General features: G+C 42.4%; 1 protein-coding gene across 3 annotated transcripts in view; it reads right to left on the minus strand.

Annotated features, from left to right (window-relative positions):
• The window catches only part of LOC111141768 (regulation of nuclear pre-mRNA domain containing 1B), a 50,374-nt gene that overhangs the window by 11,360 nt on the left and 20,295 nt on the right, over positions 1 to 18,719 (minus strand). The window contains exons 4-7 of one of the 3 annotated variants that reach the window (XM_022494574.1): positions 17,985 to 18,097; positions 16,053 to 16,179; positions 10,288 to 10,463; positions 4,692 to 4,740 (exon numbers count right to left, since the gene is read on the minus strand). In XM_022494574.1, the coding sequence (XP_022350282.1) occupies positions 4,696 to 4,740; positions 10,288 to 10,463; positions 16,053 to 16,179; positions 17,985 to 18,097 (461 nt within the window). In that variant the 3' untranslated portion in view covers positions 4,692 to 4,695. The remainder of the gene's footprint in view (positions 1 to 4,691; positions 4,741 to 10,287; positions 10,464 to 16,052; positions 16,180 to 17,984; positions 18,098 to 18,719) is intronic. The other 2 variants (XM_022494573.1, XM_022494572.1) reach the window with 2 other exon arrangements.

Consider the following 18,719-nt stretch of genomic DNA (forward strand, 5'->3'; position numbering starts at 1 on the left):
ACAAAGATCCATCCTCTTACAAGCCATCTGAGTATGTCCTGAAAATTTGGCACCTTTACTAGAAGTTAGTTTGAGCAAATGAAAGAGCCTCTGGGGACACCTGGGTAGCTCAGTCTGTTAAGCGTCTGACTTCGGCTCAGGCCATCATCTTGGGGAGCCCCACACTGGGCTGCTCTGTGCTCAGCAGGAACCTCTCCTCCTCACCGTGCTCTAATAAATAAAATCTTTAAAAAAAAAGAAGAGCCTTCAACCTCTAAGACCATGGGTAAAAAAATAACATACTTTAATGTCTAGGTAATAGCAAACAAAGTCCAGTCCCATCACTCTAAAGGCCGAGAGAGAGGAAGAAATGTGTCTAAGCAGTAAAGTCTGGATCTCACAGGAGCATCATCAATGTGAAAGGAGTCCCCCTATCAAAGACACAGCATCTGACCTAGCCTAGAGATGAACTCAGTTGCAACCGTACCTGCCACCTGAGATGAAGACACTGTGTCCAGCATGAGGACAGGGATGGGGATGACGCAGTGACAATCCAGACAGGATTTTGTGGTCTGGTCAGGGAAATAATGAAATCATCCATAAACAGAGTAACAAACCATGTGGTGCTCTGTAGGAAGAAGATAGGGAGAAAGGACAGTATTTATGGGAGGAGGAAGAAAGAAACCTGGTTTTACAGGGTAGGGTCTCGGGGAAGTATTGTTTGACATGGAATATAAATGATGAAACAGGAATCAACAAGGTAAAGAGAGGGAAGGAAAGTGGGCAGAGTGTTCTAAACAGGGGGAGCAGCACATAGAAAGTCGGAGACCGGATAGGCCAGCACAGACAAAACGCAGTGGAACGTGTTAAGAGATAGGGCTGATGAGGTCAGCAGGGGCAAACCATGCGGTGGGGCACGGAGCATGTGGCAGGAACAGTGAGGATTTGAGCTTATATTCCCTGAACTAGGGGCAGCCATTCAAATGTCTATACAGGGGAATGACCTGCTCAGAGCTCCATCTTGGAAAAGAATCACAAGGCTGCCATGTGAAGAATGAGTTACAGAACACAGAACAAATGCAGGCGGGTCTGCAAAGAGGCTATGACAGGTGAGCAGGGGAGGAGGGGTGGCAGTGCGGGCTAAGGTGGTGGGTGTGGAGACACAGGAAGAGGAGGGGACAGAGTCAAGAAAAATGGAAATGAAAATCAAAGAGGCTGTCAGGCAGAGGTGCAGCACAGGGGCTGAGGGAAAGACTGGGACAAGAGGAGGCTGAACTGACCCATCTTAGAGGCCGGACGGACAGGGAGTGACACTGGATGAGCTCCAGTGTCCGCTTTTGACAAATGGCCATGCCATTCTCCAAGAAAGGGAAAGAGAAGGAAAGGAAAGGTTAGAAGAAGAGGACAGTCTGTTTTGGCCATATGACATCTGAGGTGTCTGTGGAGATATATGGGTCTGAAGCACAAGGCAGGGTCTGGGCTAAAGATCTAGATTTAAGCCATCAGCACGCAGGTGGGAGCTGAAGCCACTTTGTGTGTCACGCAAGGACAGAATGAGAAAAAGGCTAAAGGAATACCAACATATATAGGGCAGGGTTGGAGAAAAGCTTACTAACACACAAAAAAATAAGACTGGAACAGAACCCAGAGAAGGAAAACACATAAAGGGTAATGAACAGTTCCAGAGCTCCAGAGAGGCCCCAAAAGAGCAAAGGAAACAAAAGACAGTGGGGGTGGGGATAGGTATCTTGGCATCTGAGTCTGGACCCAGTGATGGCAGACTCTGAAGATGGCCACTTGAGCAGAATGTAGATATGCAAGCCAAGCTGCAGTGGGTTCAGAAGTAAAGGCAGCGAGGGAAAATAAGGTAGGTGAAAAGGGACAGTGAGAGTGTGCTCATGTGAATGTTGCTGTTCTGTTTAATATTAGAGAAGCAACGCATGCTACCTGCGGAGAAGGGCATCTGTAGCCAGTCTACTGGAGAATTCTTTGCCAGAAAGGAAAATAAAGTGCCCCTCAAGGCTCCATGTGATAAGGAAAGGCAGGCTCCAACAGCTTCAGGGTAGACAAGTGTTAGTAGAGCCCATCTGCCGCAGGTGAGGTAACGTCACTGTTTTATAAATGACAAACCACACCAAAGATAAAAGGCTTCGAGGACCACTGGCCTCAACAGAGAACGCCAGAGAAAGCCTGGAATGGCGACTACAGATCCTCGTCACTGCATTGTAACTGGGGTAAAGGATACCCACAGGAATAACTCTCAGCAAGTCTATGCAAGTCTATGCCTCATAGGACAGAAACATGATGAGCAAAATAAAAGGACCCAGAAAAGCACCAAATACATCATCCCAGACATTTTGAAGAAAAAGTGGACTGAGTCCATTAATCACTATCCAAACCCCAAGAATGCTAAGAAGGCTGTTGGTAAATTTTTGTTGAGTTTAAAATTGCAAAGTTACCCTGCTTAAAGTTCTCCAAGTACTTAATGAATGGATTAAGCAAGAGAGTTGTCCACACTTTTCCCTGAAGATATTTAAGGAATCTGAATAAGAGCAAAAACAAGGAGGCTTGCAAAGTCATCATGACAGCTGGTATCTTCCCCTCTTCACAGGAAGCACGTCACACCTTTGGGAGCTCGTGGGCTTCATATGCAAAGGTTTCATTCTGACTCCCGATTACAACCACTAACACTTTTAGCTGTAAATGTAGGAAAAGACTTTCTAATCTTAATTCAAGCCCTGTATCTTATAGAAATAAAAACAAAAGTCAGAAATGGAACTTCCAAGATTGCAAAGTATGACACAACCCAATTTTATCTTCTACAAAAATTGCGACTGGAAGTGGGTGAAGGCCTACCTTAACAGTAGTAGGAACATTCCTAAAGACTAAAATAGATCTCTGCTCAAAATGACACGTATCCATTGGATCAGACATTTAGACACTAGGGCTCAAATTTCTGTAATCTGAACCTGCTCTCAAAACGATGCTCCCTCAAGTCAGTGTTATAATAAGAAGTAGCTGCTATTTCTCATGGCTGTTTCAGACGTAAACATAACTTAAAACCCAGAAGAGAGCCCCATTTGTCTACCTAAACTATTCAATGTTCATTTCTTCACAGAACAATGATTAATGCTTAACTTGGGGATGGATATCTGTACGTCCTATCTATCCAACTCTAAAGCTCTATGAAGTGCCAGGCTGCCGAAGATGCTTTGGAAGAGCAAGAACTCCTAAGGTAGGAAAGCATATTAGTGGCAAAGACCTTGAAATATATAAACTTAAGCATACTTAAAAGACAAGCAGGCATCTACACATACACACATAATCCATTTTTTGAAACTTACAGGAAGCAAATACTCCCATACTGGAAGTTAGCCCAAAGTAAAAAAACAAAACAAAACAAAACAAAAACATACTCAATAAAAATAATCACCGATTATCCAACTATAGTGTTCAAGCAACCATTTAAAATGTTTACACGGGTTTCTGTTAATAAGTTTTTTAAAAAAAGCATGACAGAAAATTGTCCATGTATTATGATCACTTTAATTTTAAAATTGTAGAAAAAGGGTGCCAGGAGGGCTCAGTTGGTTGAGCGTCTGGCTCTTGGTCTTGGCTTGGGGGCCACTGGGTCATGGTCTCAGGGTTGTGGGATCAGGGCCCGTGTCAGGCTCTACACTTAGCTCGGAGTCTGCTTGGTCCTCTCCCTCTGCTCCTCTCCTGGCTCACTCTCTTTTTCTCTCAAATAAATAAATACAATCTTAAAAAAAAAAAAAAATATATATATATATATATATATATATATATACACACACACACACACACACACACACACACACACACACATACATATATATATATAATTGAAGAAAAAATAAAGGAAACATACCAAAATCAAAAGTTCTCTGGGTAGTGAGATTATAATTTTTTTATACTTATTTTCTAAGCTTCCCTGTGATGTGCTTGTAATCAGAAAAACAGAAATAAAGAACCAACAGTTGCATAAGAATGAATGTTCTAGCAGGCAAGCAGTGACTAGGGGCCCAGATGCTGTTTTGACTTAACATGTATATGTACTTTGTAAATACAAAAAAGTAGTGCTACACACACCAGCTGAAACTCAGTGGAGCTATTTTGGAAAACAGGAGAAATCGCCAAAAGTTGGGCTATAAGTATGGAAATGATGCTATGACTAAACGTATGGAATTCTAGCTGGGAGAGCTTTGAAATCACGTCACTTCTTTAATGTGAAGCCTCAAGTGTTGGCAAACCATGCCCTTAGGTCACCAAGTACAGTGAAGTACATTAGAACGGTTATAACGAGGCATTCTCCGCCCCCCTTCACAAGATAACATTTAAAAAATACACACATGAGCACCTACCTACCCACTCCCCTACCCACACGAGTGTGTTGTGTGCATGCAACCTCACAGATAAAAGCTCCAGCTACAAATCAAACCTGAGTGTAAGGGTTAGCAGCAACCGAAAAGAATGGAAGGACTTCAAGGACACAGCCTCTAAACTCCAAATTACTTGCAGAACCACAAAATTCAAGAAAAGTCCCCACTTGTTGGAAGGAAACTTTGTAGGGGGGAGGCTCCCATCTCAAAGCAGGGGTGAAAAAGCAGGGGGCGAGCCACGAGCTGCTGTGTGAGGAAGGATGTGAGTGCAAACCCTCTGTGGGGTCCCTGGAGCAGTGTAAGTAGACTGACCTTTTCAACAATGGCTGGAACAGCCCATGGTGTTGACAGCACTGCGACTCTGGGGAGGAAAAGAATTATCTGCTAAGGAAGGGCAGTGAGTGTAGAGGACTGCGAGCAGGTGGGGCCAGGCTAGGCAGGGCTGTGAGAGGCAGTCTAGGCGGGGTGGGGGGGAGGGGGGGGGCTCTCAGCTCCCAGGGGAACACTGCAGATGACGACTAGGGTCAGGAGTCAGGAGATTAGGGTTCTGGTTCTCACTGACTTCCTCTGTGACCCTGAACTCCTCATAGACATTCTGAGCTTTGTTTTCTCATCTAAAATGAGAATTAGATCACCGGCTCCCATCTGCCCTTACAGGAATGGACAATGAGATACTGGCTTTGAGTATCATGAGAAAAAGAATTTACTCCAAAGTTGACAAAAAATGGATTTATCTCCACCTATTGCCTATCCCATTATCTAAATAAATGCTTTTAACCATATGTACCCTGCAGGGAGGGGCCGATGCTGCCAGAAACAACAGAAAGCCGTCAGTTTGGTTTAGCACCTTCTCAGCTGCAGCCAAAGAATTTCTCAAGTTGTTATAACCAAACTGCAAACAGAAATACGAAGAGTCACAAGGCAGTGTTAGATCCTGGGCCATTTCCCCCTTCCCAGCTGTGCTGTCTCAAGTAGAAGGCTCTACTCCCGAGTATTCGTTATGGCCAAGGGGGAGGTGCCAAGCTAGGGAGAAGCAGCAGCCCCAAGTTCAATGAGCCAATCACCCTCACGCCCCCAAAGCATGTATAGTCACAGCCAGAAGGGTATGTAGAACCTCGGTGGCAGAGCTGGCTCTCTCAAACCTTAAAAAGGTCTTCTCAGAGGCCACTCGGAAATGCTTCATACAACTATTTTAATCCCCCTACAGAAGATGGCATTTTTCTAAAACAAGGTTCTTGGGGATTGTTGCAATGATTCAACTTTGGTTGCTCTTCCGTGTAGGATGCCTTCTGGCTGCTGACCTGATGGAATCAAATTTAAAATAAACAAAACAACAACAAAGGAAAACACAAACCTGGTGGAAAGTTACCAGATGTCTGCCTTGGATTCTATTCCTGGTCTGTGGCAAACTCCCTTCTCTGAGTCTGAATTTCTTCAACAATTCAGAAGTCAGATTCCATGATGTCTAAAGTTCCATCCAGCTCAACAGTCCTGTTAACGACTTACAGCCAGGCCTCAACGTGCCACTTCATTTTGAGCAAAGAGTGAGGCTGTCTGTCATGGCTGTGCCTTGGTGGCTTTGCTGAGCACACATGCATCGGTACGCACGCTCCGTAAACATGGGGGGACACGTACCTACTAAAAGGCGCGCACACTAATGCCCTCTCCTGTGGTCCCTGGTATTCGTGGCACCTAAACGGGGCCTTTGTAATGGCAAATGCACCAGGTAGCGGGCCTCCTGCATGCTTTCTTAAATTCTGCAGCAGAAATTTTAAAAGATCTAAGTAAACAGAAAGAAACCTTGTGTTCGTGGATTGGAAGTTAAGAATGTTAAAATGGCAATAGTTCCCAAAACAATCTAGAGATTCAGTGCGATTCCTATGAAAGTTCCAATGACTTTTTTTTTTTCAGAAATGACAACCAAACACTAAAATGTGAATGAAAATAACTGATATATTATGGTAGTAAAACAGTGAGTACCTGCTCCTTTTCGATTTTTTCCCTCCATTGTTTGTACAAATAGATCTCTTTTCCCTCCCTCTGTCCATTCCCCTTCCCCCCACATGCCCTGATCACTCAGACGAACATACCCACATCGTGCTTTTATCCAAACTGACAAGACAGGAAGTCCAACATTCTGACATGGTTTCTGAGCTTCTAACACACAACTGGCCTAACAGTCACCTCTGTCTACCAGGAACAAATTTTCCCTTTGCTCTAAGATCTGAAGTCTGGAGGCTTTTCTGGTACCTTTGGTCTCACCTTTTTGATTTAGCTTTCTTCTGTACCCTCCAAACTTCTTAACCACTTTGAGGCTACCATTTGTGCTTCCTTCCACATGCCCTCCTTCCCACTTCTAGATTTTCTCACATTGGTGACAAAAGCGGTGCAAATAGATTTGAAGCAGCCCCCTTCTAACCCTGCCTGGAGTTTAAGGGGAAGGCTGAAGGCCAACATCCAGAAACAGAGGCAAAAAAAAAAAACCAAAAGAATGGGTAAAAAACAAAACCCCGTCATCTCAAAATGAACCATGGTTCTACTTAAAGGGGGAAAAAAGCACAAATGAGAAAAACCATAGGAGTTTCTACCAAAAAGTCACCTTTCTTTACCACAAATTAAATCAGACTTGTCAAACCTTTTCACCAACCGCAATAAATAACAACCAAAAACAAAGAAAAAGAGTACATTGACTGATGGAAATCTCACGCACAAATATTTATTGAGAAAAATTTTGTTCCTGGCAGTGCAAGAGCATGAGACCACAAAGGCCAGCAGACTTCAGAAGATCTGCTGAAGGGTATTACAGGATTCAGAAACTGCCCATGTGTTTGATAATTCTCTCATATTGTAAATAAACTTCTGACCAAATTAGTGTTGTTATTACTCAGACAGTGAGCTATGATATTCCCCTTACTTCTCACATTCTAACTCTCCATTCGCTGCTGTTTCTCCCCCAGTAGAGTGTGAGCTCCTTGAGGGAAGACAGCACACCTTGCTCATCTTTGGACATCTGGCTGGCACCGGCTGTGTGGACTTTATTCATGAATAAGCAGCTCCTTAAAGAGTACAGAGCCTGGTTCCCATTGGAGCACTGGGGCACTTCCCTCCCACCGCTTCTGGTTTTTTTCTTTCTTCACACATTTTGTCTGCTCCGGTCTGGCTTTTCCATTTATAAATATATTTCTCTTCTTCACTTGCAATTTCCTTTTACAAAAAGCCTTTTATTACCTTCCAGGAAGTTAGGATTTGACCTTAAACCACAATCAGAGTGGCCAACTGCCTCCTTAATCTACATTATGTATAATCCCCTGGTTTGCTTTTATGTTCACCGAAGCTGTTCATGACTTCCTTGAGGGCAGAAACACAATCTCTCTCTGTGAGCTGCAACTGCCCCCTCCTACATGCCCTCACCTAAATCATTCTTGGCTCCAAATCCCTATTCCAAAGCTAAGGAGCCACCCAGAAATCAAACATAAGATTCTTAAGTGAAAGACAAAAAGGTATGCTCGTTACATGAAGGAAGAGATGAACTTAAAAAGGGGAGTGAAGAGGGGGAGGAGGAAAAACTTATCTGTTAACAAATTAGAACCTTGGGAAGAAAACAGCAAGCAAATCATTACATTTCCAGAGTTCTAAGAATTCAATGTTCATACATTAAAGGTAATGACAGGATTAAAAAAAAGATTTCATTTACATTCTGATATGGCAATTTTAAAATAAGGACTACGAGTATTACAAAGTGAGTGTTAAAAGGACAAGCATACTTCACGACAGCCCTCCTCAACAAGAGACTGCAAGGCCTGAAAATGATTCATAGTGGTAACGCATCACCTTTAAAACGGCACATACTTCTCAAGTTTTGCCATTGCCATAAGGGTATGGTAGAGTAAGACCAGTCTATTCCCGAATAGGAGAGAAAAATCATAAATTCTAGAGAGCAGCCAGCAAACATGGATAAAGAAAAAAACTAGCCAGGGGTGCCTGGGTGGCTCAGTGGGTTAAAGCCTCTGCCTTCAGCTCAGGTCATGATCCCAGAGAGCCCCCACATTGGGCTCTCTGCTCAGTGGGGAGCCTGCTTCCTCCTCTTTCTGCCTGCCTCTCTGCCTACTTGTGATCTCTGTTAAATAAATAAAATCTTAAAAAAAAAAGAAAAAGAAAAAGAAAAAAACTAGCCAGATCTCAACATCTTACATTGTATCTAGTCTTTTGTTTTTAAACAAGCAAATTTAGCTTAATTTTTACAGTGAATGGTTTTGTTCAAATGGCTATGTGACATGGTTTGAGAAAAGAAAGGACCTTTAGCTCAGAATCTGTACTTTCCAGCAATGGTAGCCTCCTGTTCTGATTCTTAAGCAATGGAACCCCAATGCCCAGATGAGCAGAGGAATTTGGACTGTAGCTACAGAACAGACCCAAATCTCTGATCCATCTCCGTGCTTAATGACGTTTCAAAGCATCTCACAAACCACTGGTTCCAAAGAAACCAGAATGATTCCCCAAGAAAACACAGGGAGCCAAGTGCAACTGTGAGGAAGGGAAATAAAGAGTTAATCCACTCTACCAACCCAATCTCCTTCTCAAAGACTCTGTCCTCTATGGTAGCTTGCCACGTTCCACCCAACAACAGCTGCTCATGATAATCAATGTCTGACAGATCAGAGAAAGCCCTTAATGTGTCGCCAAGGGGCAGTTCAACAGATGGCATGGTGACTTACAACCAGAATCATTAATTACACTCTCTTATTAGTCCCGGGGCACAGTGCTGAAAATGCTTCCTCAGTGAAAGATGAGCATTTCAGATAAATGACCGTCTGGTATTGCCTGTGAAACTCCCTTTAGGATTTCTGGTCAGTGTCGATTTCTAAATCTAAGCCATACTACTTTCACAACCATTTCCCATCTTCCACTTCCAGACTGGCTCATGAAGTTCCCCCAACCACTACCCAGCCCTGCTCCTGTAATCACTGCAGGTAAGGATAGGGTCAAAAGTGCCCGTCAATGCTTGCCCTCCTCAAGTCGCTAACTGCATGGAAAAGCAAAGACGGTAATCTCAGCCACAGGACTAGCTCCATTTCCCTCCCTCTGTGTCAGAGAACATGTTTCTTGAGTACTGGGGTGGGGAGGGGGGACTATCCCCTCCCCCCTGTACCTACTCTGGTGCTTCAAGTGATATAGAACAGATTCTCTGACTGAAAACTGTCCTGACCCCTGAAACCACCAGCAGCTTGGGGCAAGCAAAGGTTCCCAAATGTCCATACCGCTGGCTGTGTTACGCAAGCACTGATGTAAAACCATCGTGTACTTAATTACAAAGCCAAATAAATGCAGGGTAAGGAACTAGTTCTAAAGCCCCTCCCCAAGGGCATTCAGGCTAATGTCAACTCAGGGTAGAAAGTAGCACCTTCTCAACAGTTTGAGAACTGGACTCCACAAGCACTACTGTGAAGTTTTACAACTGACTGCAGACAGAGCTGACAGGCAGACTACTTTCTGGCTTTAACCATGGCGTACCGGTCAGAAATCTCAATATAACCTAAAAGAAAGGCAATTTTAAGTATTTTCCAAATCCTACCAACAACACATGCTTCGGTTTTGCCAACCACCTGTTCTTTTCGTACCTCGATCTACAATTTTTTTTAATGTGAGTTCAAACTAAAGTAGTATTAAGATCCTAAATGCTTTAAGGTTTCAATGCTTCTTGCATTCTGGTTTGTTCTTTCTTGGACACACAAAAACAGGACTTGTTTTCAACTCAGTTCAAATGACTATAATATCTGGTGGATCTTCTCAACTCATTAGTTTTTAAAAGACAAAAAAAATATGTTAACGAAAGCACAAAGAAACCTCTTGCTGTGGACTAGAGGAAGGGAAACTTGGGCAGCCTGGGTCTGCCTCAGCAGGTACTCACTTCTAGTTTTTTCTCCTTTTCTGACAGAACATCTTTCTGGTTCTGGGTGTACTCCACCAGCATCCGAGCCAGCTGGCGCCGGTCTTCCAGTTCTGCCGCCAGACGCCCGTTATATTCTGCTAGTAACAGGCATGCTTCATCTACCGTTTTTGAAAGACGTTCAGCTGCCTCTTTGTCTATGTACAAATGAGACCAAAAAACAGAGACAATATAGAAATCACACAGGCATGATTGCAAACATTTCTGGGGGAGGCTAACAGTTTCTCTCCCAATGTACAGAGTCCAAGAATAAGCCAGAACCTGTAGACAAACAATGGATGGGCTGACAGAGAAATCCAAAGGCACTCACTCCTATTAACAAGACAGGACATCTCTGAATTACCTGATGTGAGGCAATTGTACAAGGAGGAAAATCTTGCAAAGGATTTCTAAATGCCTATTCCTGAAAAAGCTCTACAGACAAAACAAACAGAAATATTTAAGGTCATAGTCATACATGAAATAATTTTTCCTTGCCTCTGAGAGTTTCGAAAGCGTTTTCATACTATTTTGTTAAGAATCCTTCATATGTTCTTCTGAAATACAAAAGCAAGCACTCATTTCTTGGGTGTGGAAACTAAGACCAAATAAAAGCTATAGGACAGGTTTGATACCATGTGGTTAGCAGAGGATTTGGGACTCAAAACCATGTCTGTAAAATGGATCTAAAATGTCTCTGAAATAGGACTCTGCCCCTTATACCATGTAATAAGTCTTGAACCTGGGAAGGAGCTCTCTTCTTCCATTCAAGAAAATATGGGGTCTGAGAAGAACTGACATTCTTTCAAATTCTTTAAACATGACCCACAGTAAGAAACACTCTTTATGCAAACACATAAAAAGAAATGAAAGTTTCATAAAACAACACTTATCCTTACTATGTGCAAAGTGTTCCATCTTCTACTCTGTGTTTGTCTGTCTGTTTTAATTTCATCATTACTTACCAGACTTATTTCACATCCAATTAATGGGCTGTAACTCACTGTTTGGGAAAAAACTGTGCTGAAGTGTCAAAGTATAAGAGAGGATATTCTTGGAAAAGAGGTGAACAAAGCTCAACATTAAGAAATGAGAATAAGTGACAAAAGAATGATCTATATTAGAAAAGTAATGAAAAAATTAATTTCATGTGGATCTGGTGAAATTAGAGCTCTAATAATATGTACATATATATAAGTGTATATATATGTACATATTACACACACACACACACACACACAGTATTTTTAGAAAGGCTTTTAAGGGTCAAAAGAGTAGATCAGTGCTTTGAAACCAAGAGCAAGGGCATCCCATTCCCTCTTGCTCACTCCAAGATTCTGCTGCTGTGACTGTCCCTTGTGACTCCCCACACCTCTCAACTTCCTTCTCTTCCTCCACCAGCACTATCATCAGCATACAAATATGCTGCTCTACCTTCTGTCCACATGTCACTCTCTGGCTACTGCCCCATTTCCCTGCCTCCTTTACAGAACTCCTCAGGAGAGCTGACCATTTTCCTGGAACCCACCTGGTACCCTGGTACCCACCACCTCTCCTACCACTGTCACTTAACCCACTCTAATTGGACTGCTATGCCCCAAACCATCTAATTAGCAGAATAAATATGTGGGCTTCTATTATGCCCAACATCAATCTAGGCTCTCAGAGCAAAAGGGGACACAAAGGACAAAAACTCTCTGTCCCAAGGAGTTTACATTCTCAGATAAGAAGAGAAACAATATAGTACATTTTACTTGTTCATCAGCTGAAGATCAGAATTCTAGAAAAAAAAAAAAGGCAGAGGAGAAAGCATGGGGCATTCAGAGGGAGAACTGGACTTTTAAGTGTGGCGGTCAGGATAAGCTTCCCTGAGATGGTATGTAAAGCAAGGCCTGGAAAAAGTGAGAACAAGCCACATGAACATGACTATTCGGGCAAGATCATTCCAAGCAGAGGAAACAGCAAGTACAAAGCCCTAGAAGGGGAAAGTGTGTGGCAAGGAGCCCATATAACTGGAGTGCTCTGAGCACTGACTTCCATTTGAACAGATCACTCTGGTTATTTTGGTTATGTGAAGAACAGAGCGATGGCTAGGGGTGGGAGATAAGGAGGAAGCAGGGAGACCAAAGAGGAAACAACTACAATAATCCCAGTGAGGTTGTTGGTGACTTGCACCAGGTAGTAGCAGTGGAAGTGGTGACAGTATCAGACACTGGGGTCAGACACTGGTTTTGGTCCTGATCAACAGGAATGATGAGGGGCTCCTCTACCGATAAGGGGAAGACCGTGAGAGCAATGAATTTTGGAGAGAAGATGACAAGTTTGGTTTCAGACAGGGCAAGTATGAAATGGTTTTTGAGACAATCAACTATTAACACTAAGCAGAAGGCTAGATGTAGGAGTCTCAAGTTCAAATGGCAAGTCAACAACAGAGATATAAATGAGGGAATTATTAGCCTAAAAATTATTTAAAGTTATCAACCTGGATAAGAGGAACTGTCAGTGAAACTAACTAGAGAAGAGTGCTAAATACTAAACATTAAGAGGTAACAGAGGAGTGAAGAAACTAGCCAAGGAGACAGAGCTACAGCCGGAGGGCGGTGAGGAAAGCTAGGAAAGAGTCCTACTTTCCTGCTGCTGCCACTGCTACAACAGATTTATCACCATTTAAGGAGCTGAAAATAACACAAATGTATTATCTTAGTATTTATTATCATGGCCTCTTCCTCCACCTTCAAAATGCATCTCAGCAAAGACTGTTTCCAGGGTTCTATCTCCTTCTCTACTACTGCCCTTTGGCCTCCCTCTCAGAAGGACCCTGTGACTAGACAGGGCCCACCTGAATCATCCAGGATACTCCTCCCCACCTCAAGATCCGTAACTTCATCACACCTGTAAGGACCCTACTGCCAGGGAAGATTACACACTCACGGGTTCTGGGGATTAGGACAGAGATGTCTGGGTTGGTCGGGGTGCTTTTATTCTGTCTACTGCACCAAATCAGAAGAAATGACCAACTTGGCCAAACGCTACTAAGATCAAGTCACGACAACCACAAGTAAATATTGGGTAAAATTCACCCCCGAACTGGCAACATGGAAGGAAATCATCAACAACACTGATCAGAGCAGCTTCAGTAAAGCAGAACCAAAAGAGAATGGGAAGAGGGGAAAAGGAGACAAATAAGCACAGGTACTCTATTTAGAATGTTTTATTACAAAGAACAGAGAAATATGGCTAACTATAGTAACTAGAGGAACATATGGGTCAAGAAAAAAAGTTTTTCCCCTGTGGGAAGAAAAGTACATGTTTTTGTGCTGTGCAACATGAGCCAGTAGAGGGAAAACATGGACAACTGCTGGAGCACTGTCCTTGAGCAATGAGAAGGAACAGGGCTGACAGGCAGGTGAACTTCTGTTCAACCACAGAAGTGGGAAGAAAAGTCAGCTTAGGGGTGTTATTTGTTTTCCCAGCCACACCCACCTGGGCGGGTCCAGGAAAGAACAGAGGCAAAGCTGGATTTAGGAAAGGTGGCCGAGGGGGGAAACTGAGTTGTTATTAAATGGGTATAAAGTTTTAGTTTTGCAAGACAAAAAGAGTTCTGGAAACTGGCTGCATAATAATGTGAATGTGCTTAGAGCTTCTGAAGTGTACACTTAAAAATGGTTAAGATTGTAAATTAGGTGTATCTTATTGCAATTAAAAATCAAAATAAAGGGGCGCCTGGGTGGCTCAGTGGGTTAAAGCCTTTGCCTTCAGCTTAGGTCATGATCTCAGGATCCTGGGATCAAGCCCCACATCTGGCTCTCTGCTCAGCAGGGAGCCTGCTTCCTCCTCTCTCTCTCTCTCTCTCTCTGCCTGCCTCTCCACCTACTTGTGATCTCTGTCAAGTAAATAAATAAAATCTTAAAAAAAAAAATCAAAATAAATTTATTAATTTAAAAAAAGTGGGGCGCCTGTGTGGGTCAGTTGGTTAAGGTCCAACTCCTGATTTAGGTCATCATCTCAGGGTCATGGGATCAAGTCTTACATCAGGCTCACTGGGGAGTTTGCTTGAAATCCTCTCTCCCTCTTCCTCTGCCCCAGACCCCCCATGCCTCCCCTTGCACTTACTCTCTCGCTCGCAAATAAATAAGTAGACCTTAAAAAAAAAGAAAAAAGGCTATGAGATATGAGACCTTTAGGTCAGTGAAAACAGATAAATAAAATCACACATGTTACTAGCTTTCTGTTAATTTGCTCCCAATTTTTACAGACTATAATTCTGATAGTAAGAATAAATGAGTTGCTCACTATAATAACCTCAAAAGTTGGAATGAGCCAAGAGAAAAGCTGGAGTTTTGCCAGAAGACTACAGTGAAGAGGAAAGAGGAAAAACAGAGACTGAGGGCGTATGTAAGGGAGCGATTATAAAGACTCTGTGCTAAGTAGAGAAGAAAGTAAGGCCGGAGGGGAGTGGAGGCTGAGAAAAGGTGGAAGGACTGACAGACAGGAGGGTCCACCTGCCGGAGCTGGGGAAGGAAGAATGAGCCCAGATGGTGCCTGTAGGATCGAGACTGCCTCCGAGCTGTGTCCTGCAGCTAAGCATGCTCCTGACCTGAAGTCTTTACTCGGCCTGTACCCTCTGTCTGGGTGGCACTTGCTTCCCTCAGATATCCTCACGGCTTGCTTCCTAATCTTGGGGGCCTCTGATCAAAGGTCATCTCATCAGAAAGGTTTTCCCCAACCACCTTTAAAATAGAGGTGTGCCTCGGAGGTATTGCAGGTTCAGTTCCAGACCACTGCAATAAAACAAATGTCACAATAAAGGAGTCAAATGAGTTTTTTGGTTTCCCAATGCATACAGAAGTTATGGTTACACTATACTGTTCTACTAAGTGTGCGAGAGCACTATGTCTTTAAAAAAAAAGTATACACTGTAATCAAAAAATACTTTGTTGCTAAAAAATGCTAACTATCACCTGAACTTTCAGTGAGTCCTAGTCACTAATCACAGACCACTGTAAGGAATATAGTAGAAAAGTTTGAAATATTGCAAGAATTACCAAAATGGGACACAGAAACATGAAGTGATCAAATGCCGTGAAGAAAATGGAGACGACAATCTTGCCCGAAGACACCTAACCTCTCAAAAGCCTCAATTTCCTTCTATGCAATATGGGGATATATAGTCAGGGACCTCAAAAGGTTATCACAAAGAGAAGTATCTGACACAGAGAATTCTCTATGAATACTAGCTCGTGCTTCACTCCTTCCTTTCAATTCCCATGCATATAGCAGGAATAATGTTACCTGTCCCTCCCTGTTTAACTGGCGGTGATCATCAAGAGGGCAAAATGACATGGCAAACAAAATACACCTGGCATTCTTGACATTAAAGGCACTATCATCTATGGGGTGTGTGTGTGTGCAGTGTATAAATCACACAGCACTGAATCATAAGTTTTGTTAGCAAGAGGATCATGAATTTAATGTCTTCTCTCCTGTCCCCCAAATCACATACACAATTTGCCCTTCGTTTTCAACAGACCTTACTTAAGATTGCCACAGGTTGTGGCATGCTGCATTTCTGCTTAGTTCCTAGAATCACTACTCAAGCACGGACTGTTTCAACAGCTACGCTGTTTGCAAAACCCAATACCACATTGAAGAAATCTGTATCTGCAGATAAAAGCATGACCTAGGGTTTGATGCATTAGAGAAATGTCCCTCTTCCTTCACCTTTCGACCGAACTCTACCTTCTTACCTGTTATTTTTTCCAACAGAGAAACATCCTGCACTTCCTGGGGCAAAGATGCAATCTTCTGCCGGACAGTAGCATCCCCTGATGCAGCATTTTCCAGGTCCTGCAAAGCTTTGATCAGTTCCTCAGTCTGTACAATAAAAGCACAAACAACACTATCCATTAAGACATACAGGATTTAAAGAAAGTTAGCCAGAATTAAACAGGAAAAAAAAAAAAAAACAATTGTTCCTGACATTTACAAAAACACTGTGCTCGGTACCAGAGTCTATACTGAGGTCAGTGGTTAGATTGGACGATGGATTCTAAGAGAATGTACAGTTAATTTTTCTAAGTCGATAGCAGAACATGAAGAAATTCTACATAACCTGGAAAAAAACACAAAAAACAAAAAAACCAACCTTTTTAAAGGAGCATGTTTTTGGCAACTTTAAAAAAAAGGAGCCTGGTTCATACTGCTTAGTTTCAAATAATGTTATGATTCCTAATACAGAATGGTCTGGTCTCCAGTATAGCATAAAGGCGTGTGTAACAGATGTTGAACAACTGCGTACTGACTGATTAAATGAAATGACAATGCCTACTTCAATTCTTTCTTGGATTTGTTTTACAAAATGAGTGTCACAAAGATGACAGCTTCCATTTTGGCAGCCACTCCCCAAATTAAATGTGTCAAACTCATTAATTACAAACAAAGGGGAAAAAGACGAAGAAAAGAGCAAACCAAGAACGCATACTTTGTACACTAAAAGGGTAATTTTAAATCATCAGAAAACAGGATGCCTGGATGGCTCAGTTGGTTAAGCATCTGACTTCAGCTCATCATAATCCCAGGGTCCTGAGATCAAGTCCCACAGAGGACTCCCTGCTCAGCGGGGAATCTGCTTCTTGCTCTCTCGCTGCCTGTCACTCCCCCTGCTTGTGCTTGCTCGCTCTGACAAACAAATAAACATATAAAAAAAAAAAATCAGAAAACAATGAGTGCTGACAAGTTCGCCAGTTGATCATGACCCAGGAGTAAATAAGTGGCAATGTAGACAGTAGTCCAATTACTCTAAAAGTTAATAATTCAGGCTGACCCCCTCGTAGGTTTTTAAATGCAAAGCTATATGGCCTAACACTGTTTTCACTTAACCCCCATCTCATTCAACATTTTAACATAACACAAACCAGAACTGCTTCCTATTTACATAGGCCTTAGCGACACCTATGTTTGATAAAGTAAAACTTTTAGCCAAAATGAGAGGCCACGTAATTCAGTAATTCAGTAAAGAGCACGGTCTCTGAGGTCAGTCACACCCAGAGTCAAATTAAGACACTGGGCAAGTTATTTAACATCTCTTTGAGTCTCACTTTCTTTGACAGTAAGTAAAATAAGTTAAGTAAGTAAGTAAGCAAATAAATAACAAAAATTAACCAATCATACAGAGGTTGAGCCAATTCATATGAAGGGCTAAACAATGCAAATATATAATCAAAAACTCATCTCTATTTTAATACTTAAGTATGTGATAGTGTAGCAAATTTGTTATAGCCACACGGACTATCCTAGAAACTAATGAGCTGTCTACTTATATAAAATAACCATGCTACAGGAGAAAAGCCATCGCAGAGGGCATTCAAATATCTTTGTAGCATTATCCACCCTTTCTCAAATATCTACTTTTTTGAGAGTATTTTCAAGTCCTAGGAATGAAACAAAACCAAGTCCAAATACTGTAAAACACATAAATCCATCCAGACTCATGGCATGCAAAGACAAAGGCGAGCCTGCTGTCTGGCAAGCTTTACTGGGTGGATCTTGCGCCCAGTGCCCTAAGAGCTGCCCTCTGGTGGTTCCATACTGTTGGTCCCTGGCGCCACCCTGTGGCCGTAATCTTCAATGAGCGGTCCCTCCACCAAGCCACTGTGTCCTCTCTGGGAGTTCTGACATACCAAGAGGGGTCCTGCAGAAGGATCTTGGGGAGAGTAGCTTCCAGGGTAGTCATCATCCTCCTCGTCTTGTATCTGCTGAAAAGTTCGCTTCAGAGATTTCTTCTCCTCTGTTGCTAGAGGGAAGTAAAAGGGCACAAAATTTGGGTTATGAGGGCCCGTGCAGGAAGGAGTCAAATGCTATGCACAATGGGCCACATGCAAAAAAAAAGGGCAAAGGGGTGTACATTTCCAAAGATGGCTTAATGTTAACCTAGACGCTAGTTATTTTAAATTGATCGTAATTCCCTACATTACTGAAGAGTCAAAAAATGGTCTCAGGTCTGTCATCTCAGATTGACTCACTGGAAAAAATACTACCAAAAACCATCATCTAAAAATGAAACTTACCAAACTTAATACATTTAAGTAAAAAGCTTATCTCTTGAAAATATAAGTTAACAAGAGACTCAAAGTGGTAAGAAACCCATGAGAATATAATGAAGCAAGCCAATGTATGGGAGGGTTCACAGAAAATACACTGCATATAAAATGAAACGCTATACACTCTGCAAGATATGTCAAAAAGTAAAAACAGGTATTCCTCACTTTTCTAAAGCTTGCTTTTATGAAAGACCTACAGTAATAGTACCGGTTTTCACTAACCAAAAGAAATTCAAAGAGGATTTTCGCTTTCACAAAGAAAGGCACAAAGCGCAAACAGCGGTCAGCATGTGTGCTGCAGGGAGTGGCTATGGA

Source organism: Enhydra lutris, unplaced genomic scaffold, assembly GCF_002288905.1.
Source record: "Enhydra lutris kenyoni isolate GAN:26980312 unplaced genomic scaffold, ASM228890v2 scaffoldscaffold6, whole genome shotgun sequence".
NCBI lineage: Eukaryota > Metazoa > Chordata > Mammalia > Carnivora > Mustelidae > Enhydra > Enhydra lutris.